General features: G+C 38.3%; 1 protein-coding gene across 1 annotated transcript; it reads right to left on the bottom strand.

Moving 5' to 3' along the window:
• Positions 1 to 365: 365 nt before the first annotated feature.
• Positions 366 to 20,027, bottom strand: LOC149846837 (protein decapping 5-like). Its single transcript, XM_089996604.1, has 8 exons — positions 19,693 to 20,027; positions 13,857 to 13,957; positions 12,424 to 12,495; positions 11,413 to 12,324; positions 10,167 to 10,241; positions 1,567 to 1,770; positions 1,375 to 1,485; positions 366 to 916 (listed from the first exon to the last, which is right to left on the bottom strand). Exons 1-8 carry the CDS (start codon positions 19,853 to 19,855, stop codon positions 767 to 769), a joined length of 1,788 nt encoding a protein of 595 aa, XP_089852730.1. The 5' UTR covers positions 19,856 to 20,027; the 3' UTR covers positions 366 to 766.
• Between the last annotated feature and the right edge of the window lie 6,469 nt (positions 20,028 to 26,496).

The following is a 26,496-nucleotide window of genomic DNA, read 5'->3' as shown; positions in this document are numbered from 1 at the left end:
CTCTTGAAACATCACTTGGTTTCAGCTAAAGTTAGCAAACCTCAAAACAGCCAATCAGTCCAAGGAATACGATATCAACACCATGAAACCACCAGCTGGTTGGAAAGGAAACCAAAACCAATCAGTCCAAGGAATACGATATCAACACCATGAAACCACCAGCTGGTTGGAAAGGAAACCAAAACATTTTCCATCAAGAAAAGTTATAAGCAAGTGAGACAAATGGAAGTCATTAGCCTGAAATCACTAAAAGCATCTATTGGTTCCAACCACCTCGAAGAATGTAGTAGATTCAGCTCAGTAAAAGCCACAAAAAGATGGATTCCAAGAGAACAGTTCTAAAACATGCACGTAAACAGCTAACCTTTGAACTGAAAATCATTTTAATGCTTTACACATGCATTTATGTTTCAAACAACCAGATACAGTGACAGAATGAAAACTCCATTTTCATAATCTGACAGTTATCTATTTAATTCAGGAATGATTACAATGACTTTAGTAGCTGCAAATGTTCCAAAACCCGAACCAAAAGAGATGGACTCAAGGAAAGCTTATATAGCAATTAGCAAACCTAATTGTTCACATAGAACTGTAGATACTAGACAAGATAAGCTTATTTCCAGATACTACAGAAATCCTTCAAGCTTGTCAACTTATTTCTTTCTGTGGCGCAGCACGGAAGCAGGAAATCATATTTGCTTGTGTAACACAGGATGCCATCAGCAGCAAAAACAGTGGCTTTTACCTGTCTTCATAGTGGCACCTATTGACCACGAGTGGACACCATTTGCCCACGCCCTCTCCCTCCATAGCCATATCCTCTTCCTCCATAGTATGAGCCCCGGAAATTCCCGCGACGACCTGCTCCACGGCCACCTCTCCCTCCGCGATGCCTAGAAAAATCGCCAAAAGTCTGCAAATGCACACATTGGAAGGAAACCAATATTAACCTTTAACAGTAACTATCTACATAAATACATGGTCATAGCCGCAAGCTTTGTTTGCTCAGTCTGACCCACAGATGTGTTTGGCATGGTCTGATTAGTGGAAATCTGTATCAAGTTGTTTCCACATAAAACTTTAATTCTTCTCTCAAAATTTTGGCAATTTTGAAGCTCTTGAAAAAACTGTTTATGCATCGCAATCATGCAGCCCAAAACATGTTTTCTACTAAACAAGCCAGGAACATCACATCTGTAGGGATCAATACAAGAAAGATTCAAAAAAAAAAAGATTAGAAAGATACATGCAGAATCTACCAGAAAATATGGTCTCCTCCTTCCCACCCACATACAAAGCACACACACACACACACACACACGCACACACACACACACACGAATATGATGAAAAACAAATCAAGTGAGATACCTCGGCGTCTATTTTCATTTGCTCAGAGAATTTAGTCCTGCCATTACGTGATCCTTGATCCAGTGCATTGCACGAAAGTGAATCAAAAAAGTCATCCTTGACATAAACAGGCTGCAGAGGAATCACATAAAAAGTCAAAGAGCACGAAATCAGCAACACTGGTAAATGCAGAAGTATATTAATGATAGCCACCTTAATCTCAATCCTTGAAAGATGGGCATTATCTTCTTCATCTTCAATGTCATCATCAGTGTCATCTTCATCTAGATCTACTGCTTTGTCCCTTTGGTGTGCTTGAGTTTTACCAAGATGACCCCATACCTCATCCTTTTTGAACTTTTCATTCATTGCCATGAAATCAAAATCTTCTGTAAATTGGATCACAGCCCGTGCAGCCTGCAAGAATCAGAGAAGTCTGAATTAGATACAAGACAGGAGCAGAAGATCAATGTCATTCATCACATACTGCTATTTTTTGAAATTTTGAATTCTCACTGGACATCTAGCTACACAAAAAGGTGAAACTCGAAGACTACTTTTTACTCAATAAGGATCTGTGGTCTTTGGAATGAAGACTATTACTTTATTTATTTGTATTTTTAGATATTTTTTTATAATTTTTTTAAAGTTTTCAAAAAAAAATTTGAGGCTTACGCTTTACGCCTCGAGGCTTATGCCTCGCCTCGGTTTTTGGTGGAGTGCCTCGCTACACCTCAACGCTTTTCACAACACTGGTCCTAACCCATCCGAGTTACTGAGTTGACCCGCTGACCCGAGAGTCAAGGGTCAGGTGATCCAAGCCCGAGTCAGGGGTCTGCCAACTATATAGTAATGGTCATGTGGAGGACATCTGGTATACTCAAAGCAGGGTCGCACATCACAGGAAGTTGGGGCCTTGGTACAAGGAGAATTGGAAAAATTGATAGCTTCTACTGCTTAGTTAATGAAGCGGTGGTGCTTGTTGACTAAAGGACAGGTGGTGGTCTAGGCTTATAAGGCAAGTATTTAAGGCTTTACAAGCAATTGGAAATCAAACCGTTGAAAGAAAACTGGTTCTTAGGTATTTAACAGATAACAAAGAGGAGAGGGGAACAAAATTTTGGTTGAAACCTCGGACTAGCTCTATCACCCAACTGCTTGATCCATGAATTCAAGCCACATTTCTTTGTTAGAGGATCGGTGTCACCCTTCCCCTTAAAAGCCATTTGGGAGAAAGGGCCCTAGTCAAAGAATGATGGTATTTTCTTGGTTGGTTTGCCCAGACTGTTTGCTAACAAAACTAAACCTGAAAAAGAAAGGTCTTTCATTTGTCAACATGTGTCCACTTTGTTTAGCTGAGGAAGAGACCATGTTTCAGCTCTCCCAGAATTGTCCTTTTTGCAGATCTTTTGACCTTTTGGCTGCATTGGATTGCTGGATTGAGTTCTACGAGATATTGGCTCATGGTATTAGAATGTGGAATATGAATTGGATATGGATCCGATATCGGATCCATATCCATCCACGAGTTTTGCTTTAGTTGTATTATTATGTAACGTGTGTTACTTATAAGGGGCAGTTTTGTCCCTGTAAAAGGTAATTTGTAACCCTATAGCAATAAAGGTACTGGCGCAGCAACAGATATTCAATAGGCTGTCGACTTCTCAAAAGGTTCTTCTCTCTCTCTCTCTCTCTCTCTCACGTGTTTTCACATGGTATCAGAGCACGCTGTATTCCTGGGTGAAAAAGGGTCTTCCTCAGCAACGTGAACAGCCAAATCCTATCCCTCGACATCAGTTCACGTGCACACGCCAAGATCTGCTGCAGCAAAGGTCGAGTTCTCCTCGTTTCTTCCAGAACTCGTGGATCTGTCTTCCTCACGTCTGTCTTCCTCAGCAACGTGAATCAGTTCACGTGAATCAGGTCAACGTGAATTAGTTCACGTGAATCAGGTTCTATTCTTTCCCTATTCATTTTTGTCAGCGTCTGCTACTTGATTTGTTTGTCTCCTTTTCTTATTCCTCTTAATTCATACACAGCAACTGCTGTGGTTGCTTCTCTCTTCTATTCCTCTTAATTCATACACAGCAACTGCTGTGGTTGTTTGTTTTAATCCACACACAGCAACTGCTGTAGCCTTTCTTGTTTATTCCTCCTAATTCACACACAGCAACTGCACTTCATTTTCTTAATTCACACAGCAACTGCAGGTCCCTTCTTCTACTTCATTCATTTACAGTTGGTCACTTCTTCTTTTTTTTATTCATTCACTGTTTTCATTTCTTCTGGTACCGATTTTTGTCATAAGCTACGTCAATCTATTCTTTGTTTTCTGCCACATTTCTGTCATAAGTCCACAAATGGATTCTTCAGGCAATTCTAGTCTTTCCTCCAACTTCCTGGGGCAACTGGTTTCGGAAAAACTGAATACAAATAACTATTTGACTTGGAAAAGGCAGATTACCCCTTTTATTCGCAGTCAAGATCTTTCAGGTCACTTGGATGGTTCTACTCAAATACCTCCGCAATTTGTCACGACCGAAGAAAAAGGGGATGGAGCAATGACAAGCACCATTCGCAATCCTGTATTTACTGCTTGGATGAAACGTGATCAGGCCCTCGTCGCATATATCACTTCTACACTGTCGCAAGAAGTTTTGATTTCTATCCCTGATGATTGCACATCTAAAGTATTGTGGGAAACTTTAGCTCAAACCTACTCTCAGATATCAGAGGCTAAGGTGTTGTTTCTCAAGCGTGAATTTCAGCTTTTAAAGAAGGGAGCAATGACCATTATTGAATTTTTAAATCAAGTCAAAAGCATCACAGATCAATTAGCCCTTGTTGGATATCCAGTGTCCGATAAAGAAAAGGTGCAACAAACACTGAATGCCCTGGGATCAGAGTATCATGTACTTGTCACTTCTTTATTATGCTTGCCTTCGTTGCCCAGTTTTGAGGAATTACGTGCTAAACTCTTCCAATACGAGATGTCTTTGAAAAGCATATCTGATGCTTCAGCAGGGCAATCATCTACACATGAGATTCTTGTCACAGGGATGTTTGCTGATCGTACACGGGGAGGGCGTGGCAGAGGCAAGGGAAATCCAATTCAGGGTGGACATGGGATACTACCTACACCAAATTCTAATGCCAGCTTTTCAAAGAATGTTCCCACATGCTATCAGTGCAACAAGCGAGGTCATATCAAGGCTAACTGCTGGTTCAACCCACAAAATCGGAATAGAATGCAAAATACCAGAAATGTTGGTACATCAGGAACTGCAGGTACGTTCCGAGTCAGTGAAGATGCTAAGGATCTCCTTCTATCCGCTATGGCCAACTTGAATCTGAAGCAAAATGATGATGGAATATGGTATGTTGACTCTGGGGCAGCAACCCATATTACTGGTAATGCAGGTAAGTTCTCTACTATGACTCCCTATTTTGGAAAATCTAATATTGTAACCGGAGATGGGACTCACCACCCTATTTCGAACATAGGCAATGTCGTCATTCCTTTGTCTAAGTCATCCATTCCTTTATCTGATGTTGTTCATGCACCAAATATAAAAAAAAATATTGTATCTGTTTCCAAGCTTGTTGATTCTACCAATTCTTCTGTGGAATTTACTCCTACTTCTGTCTTTGTCAAGGATCTTCAAACGAAGGAGATGTTCGCTAAAGGAGAGCGACGTGGAGACATGTATGTCTTTAATGAAGATCCAGCCCCCAGTGTCCTGAAGCCCCAGTCTGATCTCGTCTTCAAAAGTGTCCTAAGTACATCCAAATGTAATAAGTCAGATCTCTGGCATTCTCGTCTTGGTCATTGTAGTCAAGTCTTTATTGAAAAGTTAGTGTCCAATGGTCTTCTTTCGGAGTCTGTTTCACCTTTATTGAGGAATAAAATGTCCCAGTTGTCAGGTCTGCAAAAGTCATGTACTTCCCTTTCATCAAATAAATAAAAGAGCTTCTATGCCTTTTGAGATAATATGTTCAGATGTTTGGGGCCCAGCTCCTAATACTTCCTCTTCTGGAAGTAAATACTATGTATCCTTTATTGACAGTTTCTCTCGTTTTACCTGGATATTCTTCATGAAACACAAATCAGAGGTTTTTTCCATTTTCCGTCACTTTCATGCCTATGTTAAAAATCAATTCTCCCAAAATATCCAAATTCTCCAATGTGATGGAGGTGGTGAGTATTCCTCTAAAGAATTTTTAGATTTTCTCCAAGATAATGGGATGCATCGTAGAGTTTCTTGCCCGTACACTCCACAACAAAATGGAATTGCTGAACGTAAACACAGACATATTGTGGAAAGTGCAATGAGTATGATGCATGGGAGTAACTTACCCATTAGTCTTTGGTCAGAAGCCTTTCACACTGCCACTCATGTGATAAACCGCCTTCCCATGCCTATCCTTGAAAATCAATCTCCCTATTATGTTCTCTTTGGTGCACATCCCGATTATAATGAGTTACGAGTTTTTGGATGCACATGTTATGTTCATATTGACAAATCCATGAGAACTAAATTCCAAGACAAAGCCTCTATATGCCAATTTGTAGGTTATGCAGATGAACACAAGGGTTACAGATGCTATGATCCTGCCAATAAGAAGATTAGAATTTCCAGAAATGTTGTTTTTGATGAGAGTAATTTTCTGGGAAAAGAAACAGATGCCAATTGTGAACCTACTGATTCAGTTGTTAATTGGTATGATCCATGGCTTAGTGCTGAACTTATTTCACATGCTGACGAGCATACTATTCTGTCTCCTGAAAGCATACATGGTGAGACAGTTTCAGATGATGCATCACAAGCAGAGTGTCTAAGATACAAAGGAAATGTGTATACCAGGAGATCTAGAGAGCAAACGAATGTACCTACTGAAGAACACATTGCATCGTCTAATGACAGAGAAGCACCAAGAAGATCAGGCAGGATAAGGCATCCTATTGAAAAGTGGGTTAGCTATGACAACTTTTCTATGGACTTTCAGATCTTTCTATCCCAGATTGAAAAACATGATGAACCACTTGGTTTTCATCAAGCTATCCAATCCAACAAATGGATTGAAGCGATGAATGAGGAGATCGAGGCACTACACGAATGTCGAACATGGGAGATAGTTGACCGTCCTCCAGACAAAAATGTTGTTGGTTCCAAATGGGTTTATAAAATTAAATATAAACCGGATGGTAGCATTGAACGGTACAAGGCGCGTCTTGTGGCCAAGGGTTTCACTCAAGAATATGGTCAGGATTATGATGAGACATTCAGCCCAGTGGTGAGAATGGGAACTATTCGCATTATACTTGGCCTGGCAATTGAACATGGGTGGATCCTCAGTCAGCTTGATGTTAAGAATGCATTCCTTCATGGGGACTTAAAGGAAGAAGTCTATATGGAGCAGCCTCAAGGTTATGCAGAGGGAAGCCCAAAAGAATATGTATGCAAGTTAACCAGAGCTTTGTATGGATTGAAGCAAGCTTCTAGGTCATGGTTTGAAAGTTTTTCCTTAGAAATCCATAAACATGGTTTCTTTCGTTCCCAACTTGATCATTCTCTGTTCATATATAGGAACGATACCACTGTGGTTTTCTTACTCATATACGTTGATGATATTGTTATCACTGGTAACGCTCCAGACCACATTCAGCGAATCAAAGTTCTATTGAGTATGCGGTTCAAAATGAAAGACCTTGGGGAGCTGAGATATTTTCTTGGAGTAGAGGTAGATAGACAAGGTGATAACATGTCATTAACTCAACATAAATACACTCTTGATCTTCTAGCTAAAGCAGGAATGACAGATTGTAAACCTCTACCCACACCCAGTGTTGTTAACCAAAGGCTCAGTATTTGTGATGGTGAGTTATATCCTGATGCAGTCAAGTATCGGAGTTTAGTAGGTATGTTACAATACCTTACCTTCACTAGACCAGACATTGTGTATTCTGTCAATCAAGTATCTCAATTCATGCATGAACCAAAGACTGGTCACATGGATGCTGTCAAACGCATCCTTCGCTACCTAAAAGGAACGGTGGGTGATGGACTCACATATACTCAATCTTCATGGAAATCACCGAAGCATGACATACTGGCCTATACAGATGCAGACTGGGCAGGGGATCCAGATGAGAGGAGGTCTGTTTCAGGATACTGTGTTTTCATTGGAAGAAATCTTATCTCATGGAGTAGCAGAAAACAGAAGGCTGTGGCAAGATCTAGCACAGAGGCAGAGTATAGATCTATGGCAGCTACCACAGCAGAAGTGACCTGGATTAGGCATCTTCTTACAGAGATGAGAGAGGATATCTCAAATTCGACACTTATGTGTGATAATAGAAGTGCTATACAAATTGCATTCAATCCTGTTCATCACAGTCGGACTAAACATATTGAAATCGATCAACATTTCATCAGACAAAAGATAGCCGACAAAGAGATTGAACCAGTTTATGTGCCTTCAGAAGACCAAGTTGCCGATATGTTTACAAAAGGTCTTACAAGTCATCGCTTCTGGTATCTGAAGAACAAGTTGCACATGGTTAAACCCCATGCACAACTTGAGGGAGGGTATTAGAATGTGGAATATGAATTGGATATGGATCCGATATCGGATCCATATCCATCCACGAGTTTTGCTTTAGTTGTATTATTATGTAACATGTGTTACTTATAAGGGGCAGTTTTGTCCCTGTAAAAGGTAATTTGTAACCCTATAGCAATAAAGGTACTGGCGCAGCAACAGATATTCAATAGGCTGCCGACTTCTCAAAAGGTTCTTTTCTCTCTCTCTCTCTCTCTCACGTGTTTTCACACATGGATCAAAGGTACATGTCGAAATGGATTTGGATTTGAAGATGGTGGCACTAAGTAGCATGATGGTAAAAAAAATTCAACCAAAATCAATTTTAGTTTTTATGGGCATGAAACCAGAAGGCCATCTTATAAGAATATCTCATGTGGCCAACGGGAAAAAAGGAGCCACCACTTTTAAACTCACATGAAATCCAAACTTACACACATATAAACCGGCTCATCCAAACCAAAACCATGAGGTTTTAAGAGAAGGAGCACCCAGACAATATCTATTAATAAACAGATATAAACTGGTTCGTCCAAAACAAAATCATAAGGTTTTAGCAAAAGAGAAGGAACACCAAGACAATATTTATTAAGAAACAGATACCAAAGGAATTCATCCCTTGGATCTGTAAAAGATTGACCAATGAAAATAGATGGTGAGTGCCTGATCGAGTTGATCAGGTCACGTAGGAACAAGGATCAACTCTCTTGATCTGCTAGGATGCCTAAGCCGCATAAATAACTGCACTTCCACTTCACACTAATCATGATGACAAACGGCTTGTCTCCCCGTGACCATATCTTGAATTCTCAATACTTTTGTCACTTCATCCCAGCAGGGACAGAGAACCCATAGCTGTCTCAACTGTGCTACCAGAGGCTCTGGGGAAGTACGAATAAGAGACACCCATCTTGGGGTGTGCTTACAACTTAGATGCTTTCAGCAAACCTGCTTATGGACTAAGTAGTCAAAAGCGCTAGTTGGTGCCTAAAAGCCACCCCACTAAAGGCCTAGTCGGTGCCCAGGCGGGACTATTTGAACTACTCGGAACCAAAAAAAATTAAAAAATTACGATAAAATCTTTAAATAATATAAAATACATATTCTGAAGCTAAACAACTGAAACTTAAAAAAAATATGAATGAATCTAAATAATTAAATATAATTACATTTTTAACATTCAATTTCATATAAACAAATATTTATTTAGCTGCATCACCTAGAAACGCATAAATGAATAAAAATATTTAAAATAAAAATATAAAAATCACAAAGATAATTGAAAAAACTAAAACACTTAAATATTTAAAATTACTTAAACAAAACATAATTATAATGTTTTAAATATTATAAGAACAAACGTAAAATACCAACCTTAGTAATCTAGGTACACAAAGATAATTGAAAAACCAAAAAAAAAATATTATTTCACACTTAACAAAACATAATTATAATGTTTTAAACGTTATAAAAACAAATGTAAAATACCAACCTTAGTGCCCCTCCTCCAACCTAGGTACTTGTGTAGGCACCTAGGCACTCCTAGGAGGTAGACTTGCGCCTAGGTAGCCTAGGCGATCTAGTCGGGAGCCTACGCGGGATTTTAACTACATAGCTTATGATATGCAATTATTCCTAAGTGATATTAGTTCCTAAACCAAGCAGAAAAAACTTTGTTTGAACATAGTGTGATGGCAATGGCCAATGGGACATAAGTGAATAAGATAGGTAGCCAAATTCATGATGTAACAGAAAAAAAAACAATGAAAAACCTCAGACTTGCAAATAAGTCTAAAAACATATATACTGTGGTTAACCATCACAAATTTCAGTATGTGCCCTTATATCCAAGAACTGACTCAAAGGCGGTTGTATATATTAATTTAATATATCACCCAGGCACCACCCATATTAGGGTTCATATGCAAGTTTGTGACATACTTCAAGCCTGGTCATACAGCCGCAGACAAAAGAGCAGATAAGTAGTGCAGGATGATAACTGCTAATATCACCTAGCAATAAAGGAATCAATAAAGTGCATCCTTGCTGATGAATCTACAACACAAAGTGCTTGCAACTTCAAGAAAAGGTCCATGAAATGAATGGCAAAATACCAGAATTTTAGGCTTTTTTCAAGGAATCTCTTCATTCACATATGAAGTAAAATTTTAGAGAAAAAAATAATCAAAAAACAGATAGGAATGCAGTACCCCCCGTCCTCCATGTCCTCTTCCTCTTTCACGTCCTCTATTATTGAGATGAGAAACTCGATTAGCTCCATTTACCTGAAAAGTAGAAGCCATTTTTTATTAGCATCACTAATCTAAATTTCATTTGACAACTTACTAAAATCATATACAATAACAATTTACAGTTAAGGACTGCCATAAGTCACTAAACCAATCTGATATGAATGTAATCAGTGGAGCAGGGTTCTCATGTAAACCAGACTTGCAAACACCGTGAAGTAGGGGGCATCCACAATTCATCAACAATCATGACCATTAAAAGAGAAATAAATCAAGATTGTCAGTTGTCATCCATGAATCTCATGCTATGAAATCAAAGTCTCTTTTTTCTTTTTCTTTTTTTTGTGTGCGGGCAAGAACCCCGATTCCTCAGGAATTAAAAATAAGGTGTTCTCTTGAGAAAACATCAGGCAAACTTTAGCAAATTTCTAAAGCAAGAAATTTATTTTGTCTAAAGAGAACATGATGAAAGCGAGAATTCGGTTTCATGTGAAGGATGATGACCACATCTAGTGTCTTCTTATTTCTCCCATAAATGTGATACAGGACAAGGTTAGCAACTTCCTGGACTTATATAGTATCTTATAAATGTTAGGTTGCACTGTGACATAATATCAAAAATAAGCATGAACTGAGAAAAACTAGCATTGTCCCAGTTATGGAAAGAAAAGAAAGTGGAGATTGCTGAAACCAATGCATACTAAAACACCAAATATGCTTATAGGACTTGGTATACAAACAAACAAACAAATAAAATCATCTGGAAAGCATCATATGAAGCCATTTGCAGGTTCAGTAAGCAATAAGAGAGTATTAATGCATTAGCATTTAATATGAATAAAATAAATAGCTATGAAGTACTTAGAGTCTTAGACTTTAGTAGTACTTATCCTACAGATTTGCATTCATGCTAGATATCATCGCCGTATGGTGGTATGAAGTTATGAACATTGATAACAAGTATTTGCTCTACAAAGAATGACAAATAACTAATTAACATAATAAAAAAGATTATAAGTGGCACATACTGGTGAGGATATAGATTCAGGTAAAGAATATTCCATTTTTTTAGGAACTTACCCTCAGCAATGATACATTCTCCAAAACTTAATAGGAGTTACCCTCATCACTGGTATATTTCCAATATAACAATACACAGAAAAATAAAACAATAATCAAATGCGCGGTGGCAGATACAGCTCTGAACCTTTTGATCAGAAGGTTTAGGCAGTGGCAAGAGTGGGCCTTTTGCATCTTTTGAAACCAAAGCAGGTGATTCTGCGGTTGATGATGATGATACTACCACCTCCACGTCCTTTTGCACTGAATGCAACAGCTGATTGGTTGAAGACGCAGATGGCCCAGGCTGCACTAGTTGATCCGGCGTGATCAAAGACGGTACAGAAGTATCAGAATGCACTGATGTAGAAGACCCCATGATGGACGACGCTGACTGAGACACAGTCTGATAAGGCAAAGTTGATGGTCGGACTGGCCTTGGTTTAGTTGGAAGTGGTGTAACAATTGCATTTATTTCTTGAGTAGAGGAAGCTAAAGAAGATGCCAATGGTAAACTCACACTTCCACCAGCCGAAGAGAGAGAAATCAAAGGAGCCTTATCTGAGATGAGACTGGGTGATGTTTCAGATCCTAACGATGAAACCTGGGCAGGAGCTAAATTTGATGGCAAGGAAATTGAGGTTGAAATTGCAGAACTGACAGGTGGTCGTATAGGATTTGAAAGTTCAGGCAAACTTATAGAACCTGTCTGTAAGGGTGCACTCAAACCAGGGTATGGAAAGTGCTGCTGCATAGTTTGGGGAATTGCCAAGCCAGGAGGAGGTTGAAAAGGCATAGGTTGCTGTTGAACATGAGGAAGCCCATTAGGTCCATAGAATCCCTGCCAATACATTGGCACAGCAAGACCAGCACCATTTGCATTTGGAACTGGAGGTGAAGAGCCCCAGGAACCAACACTACCTCCTGGTTGGTATAATGGCAAGCCGCCTTGAAATGTTGGTCTGGCCAAATGTGATCCATGGGAACTAAGATCTATAACAGACCCACTGCCACCTGAACCGACACTTGTAGATCCTGATGCTGGACGTGAATAGTGAGACTGCAAAAGAAAAACATAACATTATTAATCCTTTCCACAGTAGGCTATTTGTGAAATCCTCAGCCATAAATGTACATAAATTAGAGTGGTTTCACTTGCTTGTATAATAGCAGGATCATTGTGTATTGGTGGTGTTGCCTGTACAGGTGGGGATGACTTCACTTGTAAATCCTGAACACAACAAAAAAGTAATAGAACATTATAAACCAAAATGCAAACATATTATTCATGAAACAGAGTATAAAACAGCCAATATCAGGAAAAAGTAATAATATGCAACAGCAAAAGGAGAAACAGTTACAATCAGTCTTTGATGATTCCCTTCCTCATTGTTCATACCTTGTCTGCAAGGGAAACTGGTTTTCATTTTTCTTGATAAGGCATGCGACTTGCACACACACACACACACACACACACACACACACACACACACACACACACATGTAGTGCACGCATACATATTTATGTGTTTATTCAAGTTTAAGCACTTTAGGTTAACTTTAGAATTTTCAAGTAACATAAAACTACCATACTACCCCTAAAGCTGGTAGGTTTGAAAATTTTAGTTATTTTTCTCTTGTCAATGTCAACAAGTTACTTTTACCAGACAAAAAAGAAACCAAGTTACCTTTGTTACTTTTTGAAAATTGTGTTTCACTTTTAACTTTCCCTTTCCAACAAGAAAGAGGTATTCCACCATCAACAGAAAAATGTAAATTTAAACAATGCCACCATTATAGGCATAATAGTTTGCTAATTTTATGCTAATTGAACACTTCCAAAGTTATTTACAAAGGGTTTCTCTCTCTGTGTGACTTTTTTTTCCTAAAGGCTCTCTGTGTGATTGCATCCACGGTTGTTCAGAGTGCCATTGTGCACAACTCGAACAAAAATATTATCAGGTAGTTGAAGTAGAGATGGCTTTTCACCCAAGAAACAAAGATGAATTCCCCTTAATATTGCATCAAGAACACTGGTGGAATCACAAATTCAAGGTCAACCAAAAAACTAGTGCAGAGCATGCAACTGATCAGTTATTACTTCATTATGAAGAAAAAATACATTATGGGAATGTCCACATGCACCCCATAAAGATTATTTTTCTTTTTTACGACCTATAACGAAGACCTTAGACATATTTATAATCATTTATGATTAGATGCCTCCATAAAAGGGCTTCCTTTTTACAAATAAAAAATTATTCCTTCTGAAAACATTTACCCTCCTAGCATCTTCTTTGCCCATTTCCCTTCTACTCATCTCTCCGCCATTGAACAAATGAAACCAGCAATAAAATGCATTGGTGCCTGGAGCTCAAGTGGAGATAGCGGCTGAGCTTGAGAATGGGAAGGCCTGGAAATGGAAGGGCAATGGTCTATTCTAGCTCCTTATGTAAGTCTTTGCAAAGACAAAAATGAAAAATGCAATACAAAATTTGACAATATTTATTAACAAAATATAGGTCTCAAAGAGAGTAATCATGAACCTCAAAAGTCTTCACACTACTAAACAAAAGCTTGTAAGTCAATAACCTTGATGTCACTTCCACGAAAAAGTATATACTCATAAACTTTGTCACTTGGAGGAATTTGTGGGCCATCTTTTTTCCGTCCTTCAGTTCCAAACGATCTTACTGCAAAGCAAGGATATGATAAGCAGTTTCAACCTCTGATTTTGACAACTGTCGATAAGGTACTAACATAAATGGCATGGACATGCGGTTATGAACAGAAGTCACAAAACACAAAGTTGGATTGTCATATTGATTGAATACACTATAATAAGATCCAACCCAGCATTGTTATGCATTTAGCATTTGGGTGCATTTTTAAGTAACTTGCATTGGTTTCGTGTTTACATTAAACATTTAAAAGAATGTGTCTTGCTTCTCTTTATATTTTAATTTTTTGGAAAAAAAAAGAGAGAGAGAAATATCCAATCTTTTGAAACAGGATATATATAGAGGATTGTGAGTAGGTGATATAACAAAAGTTAGATGCCTACGCCAAACAAACAGGGTTTCTTGGGGTGTTTTCGCAAATCTGACCCTGCAGATATGCTCAGCATGGTTGATTTGAAAGGAAATGACACTTGGATCATGCTTTTTCGATTATAAAAAAATACACGATATTTTAAAACTTGAATATTTATGAAAACCTTAACCGTTGATTTTCAAATCTTATAAGAGCCAATTTACACATCAGAATCGAACGATCCAAGAGTCAATTCCTATAAAATCAAGCATATAGAACCCATCTGTATGGTTAGGTCTCAGAAAAACATGGAAAAAAAACAAAAGCCCTGTATGATGGATGTAGGCTCGATACATTGTGCAAATAGCAAACCAATCTATTGGCAGTCGTAAGAGCAACAGATGCCCTCAATACATCATGCAACTAAATGATGCAGTCCATAGCAACTACTCAGTTGAAAACCAAGAATTTTACATCAACATTATCATACATTGAGTTTTTTTTTCGGGGGGGGGGGGGAGAGAAGAAGATAGAATAACCAGTTATGTGAAAAAATAAAGTCTTGAAACACAGGAACCACTTGCTCGATGTCAAAACAATTCTGAAACATTCCCGTGGAGGTTGTCCCCCTCCCGTTGTCCCAAGACAAACATTGTAATTATCGGTTAACACAATTCCATGAATTCAAATCAAGTCTGCTGGAAGCCCAATCTGCTTCAGGACATGACATGACAAAATGGTAACATTTGGAAAAACTGAAGAAAAACTTTTTTGTCTAGTTCTTGAAATAACAACTGTCTAATGCAACTCCAGAATTTCTTGATTAGAATCAATTGGAGCAGATAACTCGCTCAGTAAGGGTTTTTTTTTACCCATGCGCTACTAGGGTTTGAACCCACTTCAAAGTTTCAAACCAACTTCTTAAGCAATAGAAATGTTTGGTTCTGAACATTTCAACATTAGAGGTTCTTTTTTCCTTCCATCGCCAAGCCTCTTATTCCCCTACAGGGCTTAATGTCAAGTCAATCAACAACAACTACGCCTTCATCCCAAAACAATTGGGGTCGGCGATATGAACCAAAAAAGAAAATCATTCTGGGTCTTCCACATGAATCCTTCTCCTCCAATCATTTCTATCCAATGCCATGTCCTCGGTGAGGTTCAAAGCATTCATATCTTTTCCTATCACCTCCATCCATGTCTTCCTAGGCCTACCCCGACCTCTTTTAACTAATATATTTTCCCATTTCTCCATCCTTCTAACTGGAGCATCATTAGGCCTTCGCCGAATATGTCCAAACCACCGTAAACGATTCTCTCTCATCTTATTTTCAATGGATGCAACGCCTACCTTCTTACGTATCTCCTCGTTCCGAATCTTATCTTTTACTGAATTTCCGCACATCCATCTCAGCATACATATCTCAGCTACACTCATTTTTTGAATATGATGTCTCTTGGCAGCCCAACATTCCGTACCATATAGTAAAGCGGGCCTAATAGTCGTCCTATAAAACTTTCCCTTCAACCGCAATGGCATTCTACGATCGCACAACACTCCAGTTGCACTTTTCCATTTCATCCACCCAACCTTTATCCTATGATTTACATCTCCATCAATTTCTCCATACTTTTGAATGATAGATCCCAAATATTTGAAACAATCATCCACCGGTATTTCTTGCTCACCAAGCTTCACTACACTCTCATCACTACTTTGTTGCTTACTAAACCGACATTCCATGTATTATGTCTTACTCTTACTCAACTTAAAACATCTTGCTTCCAATGTCTGTCTCCATAATTCTAACTTAGCATTAACCCCAGCTCTAAACTCATCAATCAAAACAATATCATCAGCAAACAACATACACCACGGCACATTTTCTTGAATTGATCTCGTAAGCTCATCCATCACTATAGCAAATAGGAAAGGGCTTAAAGCAGATCCTTGATGTAACCCAACCGTTATAGGAAAATTGGTTGTCACCCCTCCACAAGTGCGGACATTGGTTACTACTCCCTCATACATATCCTTAATTAAACTAATGTACTTGAGAGAAACACCTTTCTTCATCATTGTCCACCAGAGAACGTCCCTAGGTACTCTATCGTATGCCCTCTCCAAATCAATAAAAACCATATGGAAATCTTTGTTCCTCTCTCTATTTCTCTCAATAAGTTGTCTAAGAAGATGTATAGCTTCTATAGTTGATCTACTTGAATTTTCAATCCAACCTGAATTTTGCTTTTAGGACATCTACTTCATGCTATCCATACTACAAACTGCTTGGCGATTGTGATTTGTGAAGTACCCATTAATATTTATCAATCGTGACAAATAAGTTGATGCATTTCTCTGTTTGCTTTTTAGTTTTCATGCTTGAAAATATCTGAACTATAATTTATATAAATTGAAATGGGAAAAGATGATATAGTGTGATAGTTTCATAACTTCCATTTGCATAATTTATTTTAGTTTCTATTTTCTAACCTTTTGTCCAAGAATTTGACCTAATACAATATTTATCTACCATTCAGATGTCGCCTAACCCACTCCCTACAAATTCTACAAATTGGGCTAAAAATAAGCAACTTACCTACCTGTAGAGGGGCACATGGTGCATAGCAGTTGTTAGAATAATGGATCACTTATTAAAAGACTTGATTGGATGCACCCAAAAGATGGCTTGATTTACATGTCCACTGTCCCCTCAACCTGAATGCCAAATACAAGGATTTGTGAAAGCTATGTCACAGGGATTCGGCTAGCAGGGTGCCGCACCCGCGTCGACGCGACTCGACGCGGGTGCGGGTGCGGTCAACCCAATCCTGGGTGCGTTGACCGCACCCAGGATCATTTAGGTCCATTTTTTTTTGGATTTTTTTTTTTAAATTGCCCTATGAAATGGGCTGCGGAAATTTTTAAAAAAAAAAAATCTGCTGACAGTTGTTGCTGCTCCTGCCTTTTCAATCCTGATCCTTCTTTTTAGTAAAGGATTTTCTCTCCCCATAATAAATGATAATGATGGTGGTAGCCTTGCTGATCCTTCTTTTTCGTAAAGGATTTTCTCCCTCCATAATAAATGATAATGATGGTGGTAGCCTGATCCTTCTTTTTCGTAAAGGATTTTCTCTCTCCATAATAAATGATAATGATGGTGGTAGCCTTGCTGGCTATTAGTATTCACTGTTCTCCTGACGAGATGGGTGCGCTATGCAACTGTATATAAAATGAAATTTGAAAAAACCAGCGTCGGGTTAGTATTCGCTATGCAGCTGTATATAAAATGAAATTTGAAAAAACCCGCGTCGGGAGAACCCCGGACCCCCTTATATATATATATATATATATATATATATATATATTTTTTTTTTTTTTTACATTTTCGCCCCTGCCGCACCCGGGTTTTTTGGAAGTGCCGAATCCCCGCACCCACACCCGCACCCATGTGACATAGTGTGAAAGCAATCGGCTGCCTATGTTTATGCATTGCCATCTTCAGAATGCTTTTTTAGAAATACCAAGCAGACACATGCACTGGTACTTCTGGGTACTCAAGCTCAGTGCTTATATGTCATATGTACTGCCAATATATTATTTATATATTTCTTTGTATTTGATACATTCTATTCAACGTATTTAATGAGTTCCTCTATTATACACATGTGCCGCACATCCACACACATTCACAGTCAGACCCAGCTACTGCAGACCCTTCTTTTAAATAGCAAATGGGTTGACAAAACATGACAATCCATATATATCCATGTGAAGTAAGTGGCCAAATGCATTATCAAAACAAAATATAAGAATTGTTTGATGTGGTCATGTAAAATATACTTTATTTCCCTCGATACATGATGAACTCCACTAAATCACAATAACACTAATATTTCAAGAAGTAACAAAAATGGCTTATAACCTATGTCACATGGGTGCGGCGCAATTTTAAAAATTTTGGACACGGGGACTCGGCTATATATATATATATATATATATATATATATATATATATATATATACTGTGTGCATATATGTGGATATTGTCCTCTAAAGTTTGGCACCAGCACGAGTGTTTTTATAAACTTTGCAAATTGTACTTTTGCCCTTGCAGAAAGGGGGTCCGGGTTTTTTTCTGGGGCTTATGTTTGATATATATATATATATATATATATTTTTTTTTTTAAATATATAAAAAGATCTTTTTTTTACCCTAAAAATGGACAATTTTTGACTCAGTCAACGTTGACCGAGTCCAAAAAAGATGGACTCAGCCTGGACTCGTTGACTGAGTCTGACTCGGCGTTGACCGAGTCTGACTCGGCGTTGACCGAGTCCAGGCCGTGTCTGAAGCCGCACCCGTGTCGGGGCGTGTCGACTCAGGTGCGGCGCCTCCCTAGCAGAGTCCGTGTGACATAGCTTATAACTTGACAGGTTTTACAAGCAACTGTCCCAAACAGAAAGACATCTGCACCATCAATCCTCTAGCAGAACAGATGGCCAGAAGAAGAAAATAAGTCAATTGGATAATGGGAACTTGAATCGAAAACACTTGCAGGGGAAGCATGGGAGCATCCTAATGGATAAGAATAGCGAGCGTGCATGAGAATTGGGGGTAAAAAATAACAACGAAACGATGAGCAAAGGCTGTTTTTATTCCTATCCGTCCTTTTTTATTTATTCAACATTTCCAAGCAACAGGCAAAGAACGCCACCCAAACCTGTACCTACATGCATGCTCTTGCAATGGTGGGAATTCGATCCAACCTTGACAAGGAAGAATAAAACGAAGCTTCTTAAATCCCATGGGACTAAAGCAGAGCATTCTTACCGAAGAAATCCACCACAGCAGACAGATTACTTGATGAATGAGACAACGGAACCCCACATCATGCTTACAAATAAATCAATCGCGAAGAACACGGGACTAAGACAGCCCGAAATGACGGAACAAACAAAAAAACAATAAGCTTTTCAAAAACAAGTAAAACATGGATAATAAAGGCATTAAGAACTTATTGAATCGTGCAAAAATCCATCCATAAAGAAGGAACTGGACCAATAAGAGAAATGACAACGGAGAGGGAGATCCCAAATAAATAAGACATGCAATACCGGGCTCTATTTACTGAATCAACCAATACACAAACCCCAAAAGCCCAAAATCAACCACACGAACCCCATTTCTCCCCCCCCCCCCAACGATAAATGAGAAAACGGTCATGCAAGATGCTACGCAACCAACGAAGAGAAAAAAAACATTTGGGTGGCAAATCAATTACAGAAACATACAACAAAAAAGAAGAAAACAAAGACGGAAAATAAAGGAGATAAGAACAGATAAGAAAACCCCCAAAAAGAAACATGGGTGGAAGAGGAAAAGAAAGAGACCGTTGCGCAAGCCAATGCTGGACTCAACGGTGTTGATGTTGTAGAGGATGCCCTCGTAGCGAATCTCGAACTTGGAGGTGAGGCTGATGAGGCTGCCGATGTACGAATCGGCGGCCGATGAGGACCCTCCGCCGCTCGATCTCCCCGTCGACACCTCCCCCATCTTCGCGCTGCTGCTCGTCGTCGCCGCCTTCAGTGGATAGATAGAGAGAAAAACTAATCAGGCTTTTGAGGGAGCAATCCCTTCTCTTCTCTTCTCTTCTCTTTTCTTCTTCTTCTCTCTCTCTCTCTCTCTCTCTCTCTCTCTCTCTTTGGGATTTTGGGGAGGTCGTCTTTTTGCGTCCAACTCCAACCCTCGCCTATTTTATGAAAGGATGGGAACGGGACGCGCGACACGCCGATTCCTCAACGCCAACAAAATCTCTCCTGTCAGAGACACGCCTCATGGGTCGTGTCTCTTTGATATCAGTCCGACACGCGTCGGACACGAGTGGCACGCATCATGAACCTGACGCGTGCGGCGTTGTTTTGGACTTTTATAACGTATTTGTTTTAATGGCTTCTCATGATATTTCAATAAAACATTTTTATATGTCGAGATATTGAAAAAATAATAATTATTGATAGAAAATTTCTCAAACTCATGCGTGCGTCGAGGTCGAGTCCCACGTGAGGTCGTACATCTATCGCTATGAAGTATCTCCTCCCCTAACCAATGGTCCAGATTTGGGCATGGACGTGGGGATAGGAGCTGACCATGTGACACGGATTCGTGATTTTTTTTTTCAAAACTAAAATACGAGAATACAGATTCTTTAATTTTTAGTCATTGACAATATATATTTTAATATGTAAAATATATTTCTGTTGAGATAAATTTACAATTTATTATTATTTGAAAGTTAAAACGTAAAACTATTGAAATATGCTAAAATAATATCCTGTTTGAAGTGAAATCCAATTGGGGATGGGGTTCGGGCTTAGCGGGGGCCACTGCACGAGTGGTCAAGGTTTCATTCCCATGGGTGTGTCCTCTCTGTTCCAGCCGGCCCATAACATAGGCCCCGGGTGCAGGGCTCCTTGGAGTTTTATGATGCCGGTATGACGACTTTAGGTACGACAGGCTGAGCCAACGTGACTAGGTCTTTATGTTGGGTGCATTAAAAAAAAGTAGGTTAACAATGAGTTGAAATCCTGATATTGAGACCCATACTCAAACACTACATATGACAAGTGCATGATTTGCTTAGTGAAGAAATAGTTGATTGAGAGGTGTAAGCAGTTTTTCAAGAGCTTAAAAAATCAATGGACAAATATGCAACACTTTTATGACCCTAAAAACCATCCGTTACGTAGGAAAAAATGTGATTTGAGGTGAACTCTCTAACAAACCGAACATGTTTATCACAACCCTTTTTTTATGATGAATTGTACCTGATATAACTTGTGCTTATGATTTCTAAGTGTGGTTTACTTGGCACAACTGTTTTCATGATTTCTAGTTCAATAATACAATACCTTCAAACATGTTAAATGGGGTTTTTGGGGATCTTCTTCATTTTATTTTTAAGTTCTAACCCTACATATGTGATTTACATACTTGATTTTATAGATAACACAGCTCTAGTATTATTTGATTCTGATACATGGTTGGAGTTTTGTAAGGTTCTAAAAATCAGCATTATAAAATCCTTGTAAAAAATTGAGCTCATATATCATTTTCTCATTAAAAACATATGAAACGATTGTCAAATCCTGGTAAATTGACCATGCGGAACACATCTGTAGGGTCGGAATCGTAAAAATGGCACAAAAAACTGAAAATATCTCTCTCTCTCTCTCTCTCTCTCTCTCTCTCTCTCTCTCTCTCTCTCTCTCTCTCTCTCTCTCTCTCTCTCTATATATATATATATATATATATAACCTTATACAACTAAAATAGGAGTAATGAGTAGCTCCAAAATTGTCTTAAGTTTTATCATCGAATTGCTTAAATCCAAAATATGTTTTTTAGTAAATAACTAATGATAACACACATATAAATTAAGCAAAAAACAGATGTAACTATGTTTCTAGAAACACTTAACATAGTTTGAGACATAAATGGTTTATGAACGGCTTACCACTCACTAAATTATATAGATTGAAAAACTAATTTATTGTATATATCTTATGCAATTTGCCACGTAAGTCACAGTTACCTTTTATTTTTTCCTTTCGATTCATTGAAAATGTAACTCATCGATCATTCACATTAGGGATGTGATATTAATTTGTATATCACATCCAATCCATCTTAAGGTCTAAATACTACTACTAAAATTTTACTTTTTATTGGCAAAATTCTATGCATTTGTTTTTCCTATTTAATTATGTCACATAACTATAGCAATTTATGCCTTAAATTCTCTTCTTCCTACTACATGCAAATTGCATTGTTGTGGGCATTGATAAGTAGAATGAGACTATCTTTATTCTCATTCAATTAGTTATTTCTCCCAACCTCATACTATGAAGTGAATGATTTCTTCATTGAATATTTGATTATTCCTTCAACTTTGGATCGGTTCACTACACAAGAGTTGTTCATCTTACAACTTAAGTTGATTGTAAAGGTTGGGTTTGGACCTTGATCCTATGTGATTTGCAAACCTCTTTAATCAAGTGATTGGGAGACCCCATCGGTTATTCAAACAATAATAACAAACAGTTTTGCCAGTATTGATGAAAAATTAGCTTGAAGCGGCCCAAAATCAATACGACCAAATGCATAAAACCCTACCCGATACAAAAGAAGTAAATTACAAAACTAGACATCTGTCCTCGCACCCCCAAAGGGATTAGTGGTGGATTCCAATCTCAGGCCTAATAGCTCAATTCCTTTTGCTACAACCACAAACACCATTGAAAGTTCTCATTGTGTGGTCAACAAAATATTTTTGGGTCGGGTCATGGATCGAAGAGGGTTCAGAATTCAAGACACCCACAACAGACTCGTTTTGGCCCACTTATAGAATCAGATAACTCATACCTAATTCAACCTGAATAGACTAGTTCTGCTCTTTTTAACGTTTTTTAGTTATTTAAGTTCCAACGATTTTTTTAACTGAAAAAACAAAAAACAACCAATTCAGCTTGATTTGGTTTGAATATGAATCAGTCCATACTCTTAATTGTCCACAATCAATATTGACAACTTCAGTAACAAACATAAAAAATGTTTTTGAAAATATCATGATTTTGTTGCAATATTTTCAAACATGAGATATTCCAAAAAAAAAAAACACGGTACATTTGCAATTAATTTTTGAAAATATCATGATTTATTGCTATAATATTGCATTATTGATGTGATATTAATGACAGTACATATTCAATTATGTTAATGTTTTGTTTTATTTATATGTATTAAAAATTAAACATATCAATATATTTTAAAAAAAAAATCGAGAAAACAAAATGTTCTAAAATACCACGAGATTATCCCTTGAAAATCTTGAAATCGAGATTTGTGACCACGGCTGGTAAACCAGCTGAACGAAGTGAATACATGTTTTCAGGCTCAACTCATCTAACTCATATGAGCCGAGCTGAGCTGAGCTCATCCGAGTTTGAGCGAAATGAGTCCAGCATGGCTCGTTTAAAGAAACTCTTTTTTCACAGTAGGATGTGAGAATTGAACTCATGGCCTTATGCTTAGTAAGCATCCATCAAATCGGTCTAAATCACATATTGTCTACGACGTAATGTATGTAAACTTTAGGAGCGTTTGATTACTGACAATGAGTGTTGTCCTGTACTGTTCGTGGATGTTTTAGGACACACTGTCCTACTACGTCCATGCACCATAAATTTATTGTTTGTTCCTGTCCATCGTCCCGGGGAGGTTTTCCGTGTTTGCTGGGTACACCAAATCTGCACCTGCATTGCATGTCTCAAGTTTGAGTGGGCTTGGTGCATCCCGCGGACGGGGATTCAAACACCCCTTATATATAAAACTCACTCGATCAAGCCAAGTCGAAACCACCCATTATTCATACTAGACTCCTTTGCACTACAACTCACTCAACGAATTCATGTGACAATCAAAGTGCAAAAAAACTTCCATCATCGACTGCACATTGGCTGGCTTCCGGTTGGTAAAACTCTTGATGTTCTTCGTACCCATCGGAGAACACGCCCACTTTAGACTTTGTGGAAAGGGATGCTGTCAATGGGTTCCGAACTTGTGACATCTCGTCAACTCGGTGATATTTAGTGCTGGAAAACAGGCTGAGCTGCTTGTGGCTCGACTCATGTTCAGCTTGGAAAGAGCATGTTCGAACTCATAAAATCAGACAAGCTGAATATGAACAATAGGTACTAGGCTCGACTCAACTTGTATAAGCTGGTTAGATATTGAAATAGAATATTTTAGATATATTCTGCATGTATTCTTTATTTTTATTTTTTTTATCTTAATTAGTTAAGGAATGTTTGTAGAGCGGGTAGTTAATAAAGTTGATTGGTGTCTCCAGGAAGATTCAGAATCTATGTGGAATAAGATAGCGGATGGCATGAGAAAGGTGGCTAAGGAGGTATTGGGTGAGTCTAAAGGCGGTGCACCGCTTGGTAAGGATACATTGTGGTGGAACGAAGATGTCAAATTAGCTATTAAGGTTAAAAGAGAGTGTTATAGAAATCTAAGTAAAAATCGTGATAATGAAAATTTGGAGAAGTATATGATAGCAAAGAAGGAAGCTAAAAAAGTAGTTCGGAACGCGAGGGATAAGGTATATAAGGAGATTTATGACAAGTTGGATACCAAAGAAGGTGAGAAGGATATTTATAGGCTTGCAAAGATGAGAGATAGGAAATTGAGGGATCTGGGTATGGTTAGATGTATCAAAGATGAAATGCAAAGGGTTTTAGTCAAAGATGAGAAGATTAAGGAGAGATGGAAAGATTATTTTGATAAACTATTTAATAAAAGTCATGCTCAGGATCTTGGAGACTTTTCAATTCCTTTTCATGAGATGAATCGTGACTTCATGCGCAATATTCAAAAGAAAGAAATTGCAGAGATTTTGAAGAAAATAAAATCAAGAAGGGCAGTTGGCCCAGATGGTATACCTATCGAGGCTTGGAAATACTTGGGAGATAAAGATTTAGAATGGTTGACAAATCTTTTTAAGAAGATTTGGCGGACAAATAAGATGCCTAATGAGTGTAAGAAGAGTACTTTGGTGCCTCTATATAATAATAAGGGTGAGATACAAGATTGCATAAACTATCGTGATATAAAACTCATGAGTCATACTATGAAACTTTGGGAGAGGGTGATTGAGTCTAGGTTGAGGAAGAGTGTCATGATATCGGAGAATCAATTTGGTTTTATGTCTGGAAGATCAACTATGGAAGCTATACATCTTCTTAGACAACTTATTGAGAGAAATAGAGAGAAGTACAAAGATTTGCATATGATTTTTATTGATTTGGAGAAGGTTTACGATAGAGTACCTAGGAACGTTCTCTGGTGGACAATGATGAATAAATGTGTTTCTCTCAAGTACATTAGTATAATTAAAGATATGTATGAAGGAGTAGTAACCAATGTCCGCGCTTGTGGAGGGGTGACAACCAATTTTCCTATAACGGTTGGGTTACATCAAGGATCTGCTTTAAGCCCTTTCCTATTTGCTATAGTGATGGATGAGCTTATGAGATTAATTCAAGAAAATGTGCCGTGGTGTATGTTGTTTGCTGATGATATTGTTTTGATTGATGAGTCTAGAGCTGGGGTTAATGCTAAGTTAGAATTGTGGAGACAGACATTGGAAGCAAGAGGTTTTAAGTTGAGTAAGAGCAAGACAAAATACATAGAATGTTGATTTAGTAAGCAACGAAGTAGTGATGGGAGTGTAGTGAAGCTTGGTGAGCACGAAATACCGGTGGATGATTCTTTCAAATATTTGGGATCTATCATTCAAAAGTATGGAGAAATTGATGGAGATGTAAATCATAGGAGAAAGGTTGGGTGGATGAAATGGAAGAGTGCAATTGGAGTGTTGTGCGATCGTAGAATGTCATTGCGGTTTAAGGGAAAGTTTTATAGGACGACTATTAGGCCTGCTTTACTATATAGTACGGAATGTTGGGCTGCCAAGAGACATCATATTCAAAAAATGAGTGTAGCTGAGATGCGTATGCTGAGATGAATGTGTGAAAATACAATAAAAGATAAGATTCAGAACGAGGAGATACGTAAGAAGGTAGGCGTTGCACCCATTGAAAATAAGATGAAAGAGAATCGTTTACGGTGGTTTGGACATATTCGACGAAGGCTTAATGATGTTCCAGTTAGAAGGATGGAGAAATGAGAAAATATATTAGTTAAAAGAGGTCGGGGTAGGCTTAGGAAGACATGAGTGAAGGTGATAAAAAATGATATGAATGCTTTGAACCTCACCGAGGACATGACATTGGATAGAAATGAATGGAGGAGAAGGATTCATGTAGAAGACCCATAATGATTTTCTTTATTGGTTCATATTGCCGACCCCAATTGTTTTGGGATGAAGGCGTAGTTGTTGTTGTTGTAATCTTAATTAGTTCTGGCAGCTCTAAACAAATGTTTTTTTTTATAAACAAGTTATAAGCTCAAACTCGGCTTGGATCGCCACAGGAATGAGCCTTTCAGCTCCCTGGTACTGACATTCAAACAAGTCGCCTCTACAAGACCTTACCCGAACCATGAGCTGCTCGGTTCGTTTACCAGGGAGGGCTTCATATGATATTTCGAACCGACATTTTAAATTCCGGATT

Source organism: Nuphar pumila, chromosome 2, assembly GCF_984573655.1.
Source record: "Nuphar pumila chromosome 2, dmNupPumi1.hap1.1, whole genome shotgun sequence".
Lineage (NCBI taxonomy): Eukaryota > Viridiplantae > Streptophyta > Magnoliopsida > Nymphaeales > Nymphaeaceae > Nuphar > Nuphar pumila.
This window is presented reverse-complemented; position numbering and strand designations above follow the sequence as displayed.

Coding starts and splice junctions, on each gene's coding strand:
- LOC149846837 (XM_089996604.1), bottom strand. CDS start 19,855: ATGGGGGAGGTGTCGACGGGGAGATCGAGCGGCGGAGGGTCCTCATCG. Junction 13,958..19,692: donor CAGCATTGGCTTGCGCAACG/GTCTCTTTCTTT, acceptor CTTGCTTTGCAG/TAAGATCGTTTGGAACTGAA. Junction 1,771..10,166: donor GAGGACATGGAGGACGGGGG/GTACTGCATTCC, acceptor TGATTCTTGCAG/GCTGCACGGGCTGTGATCCA.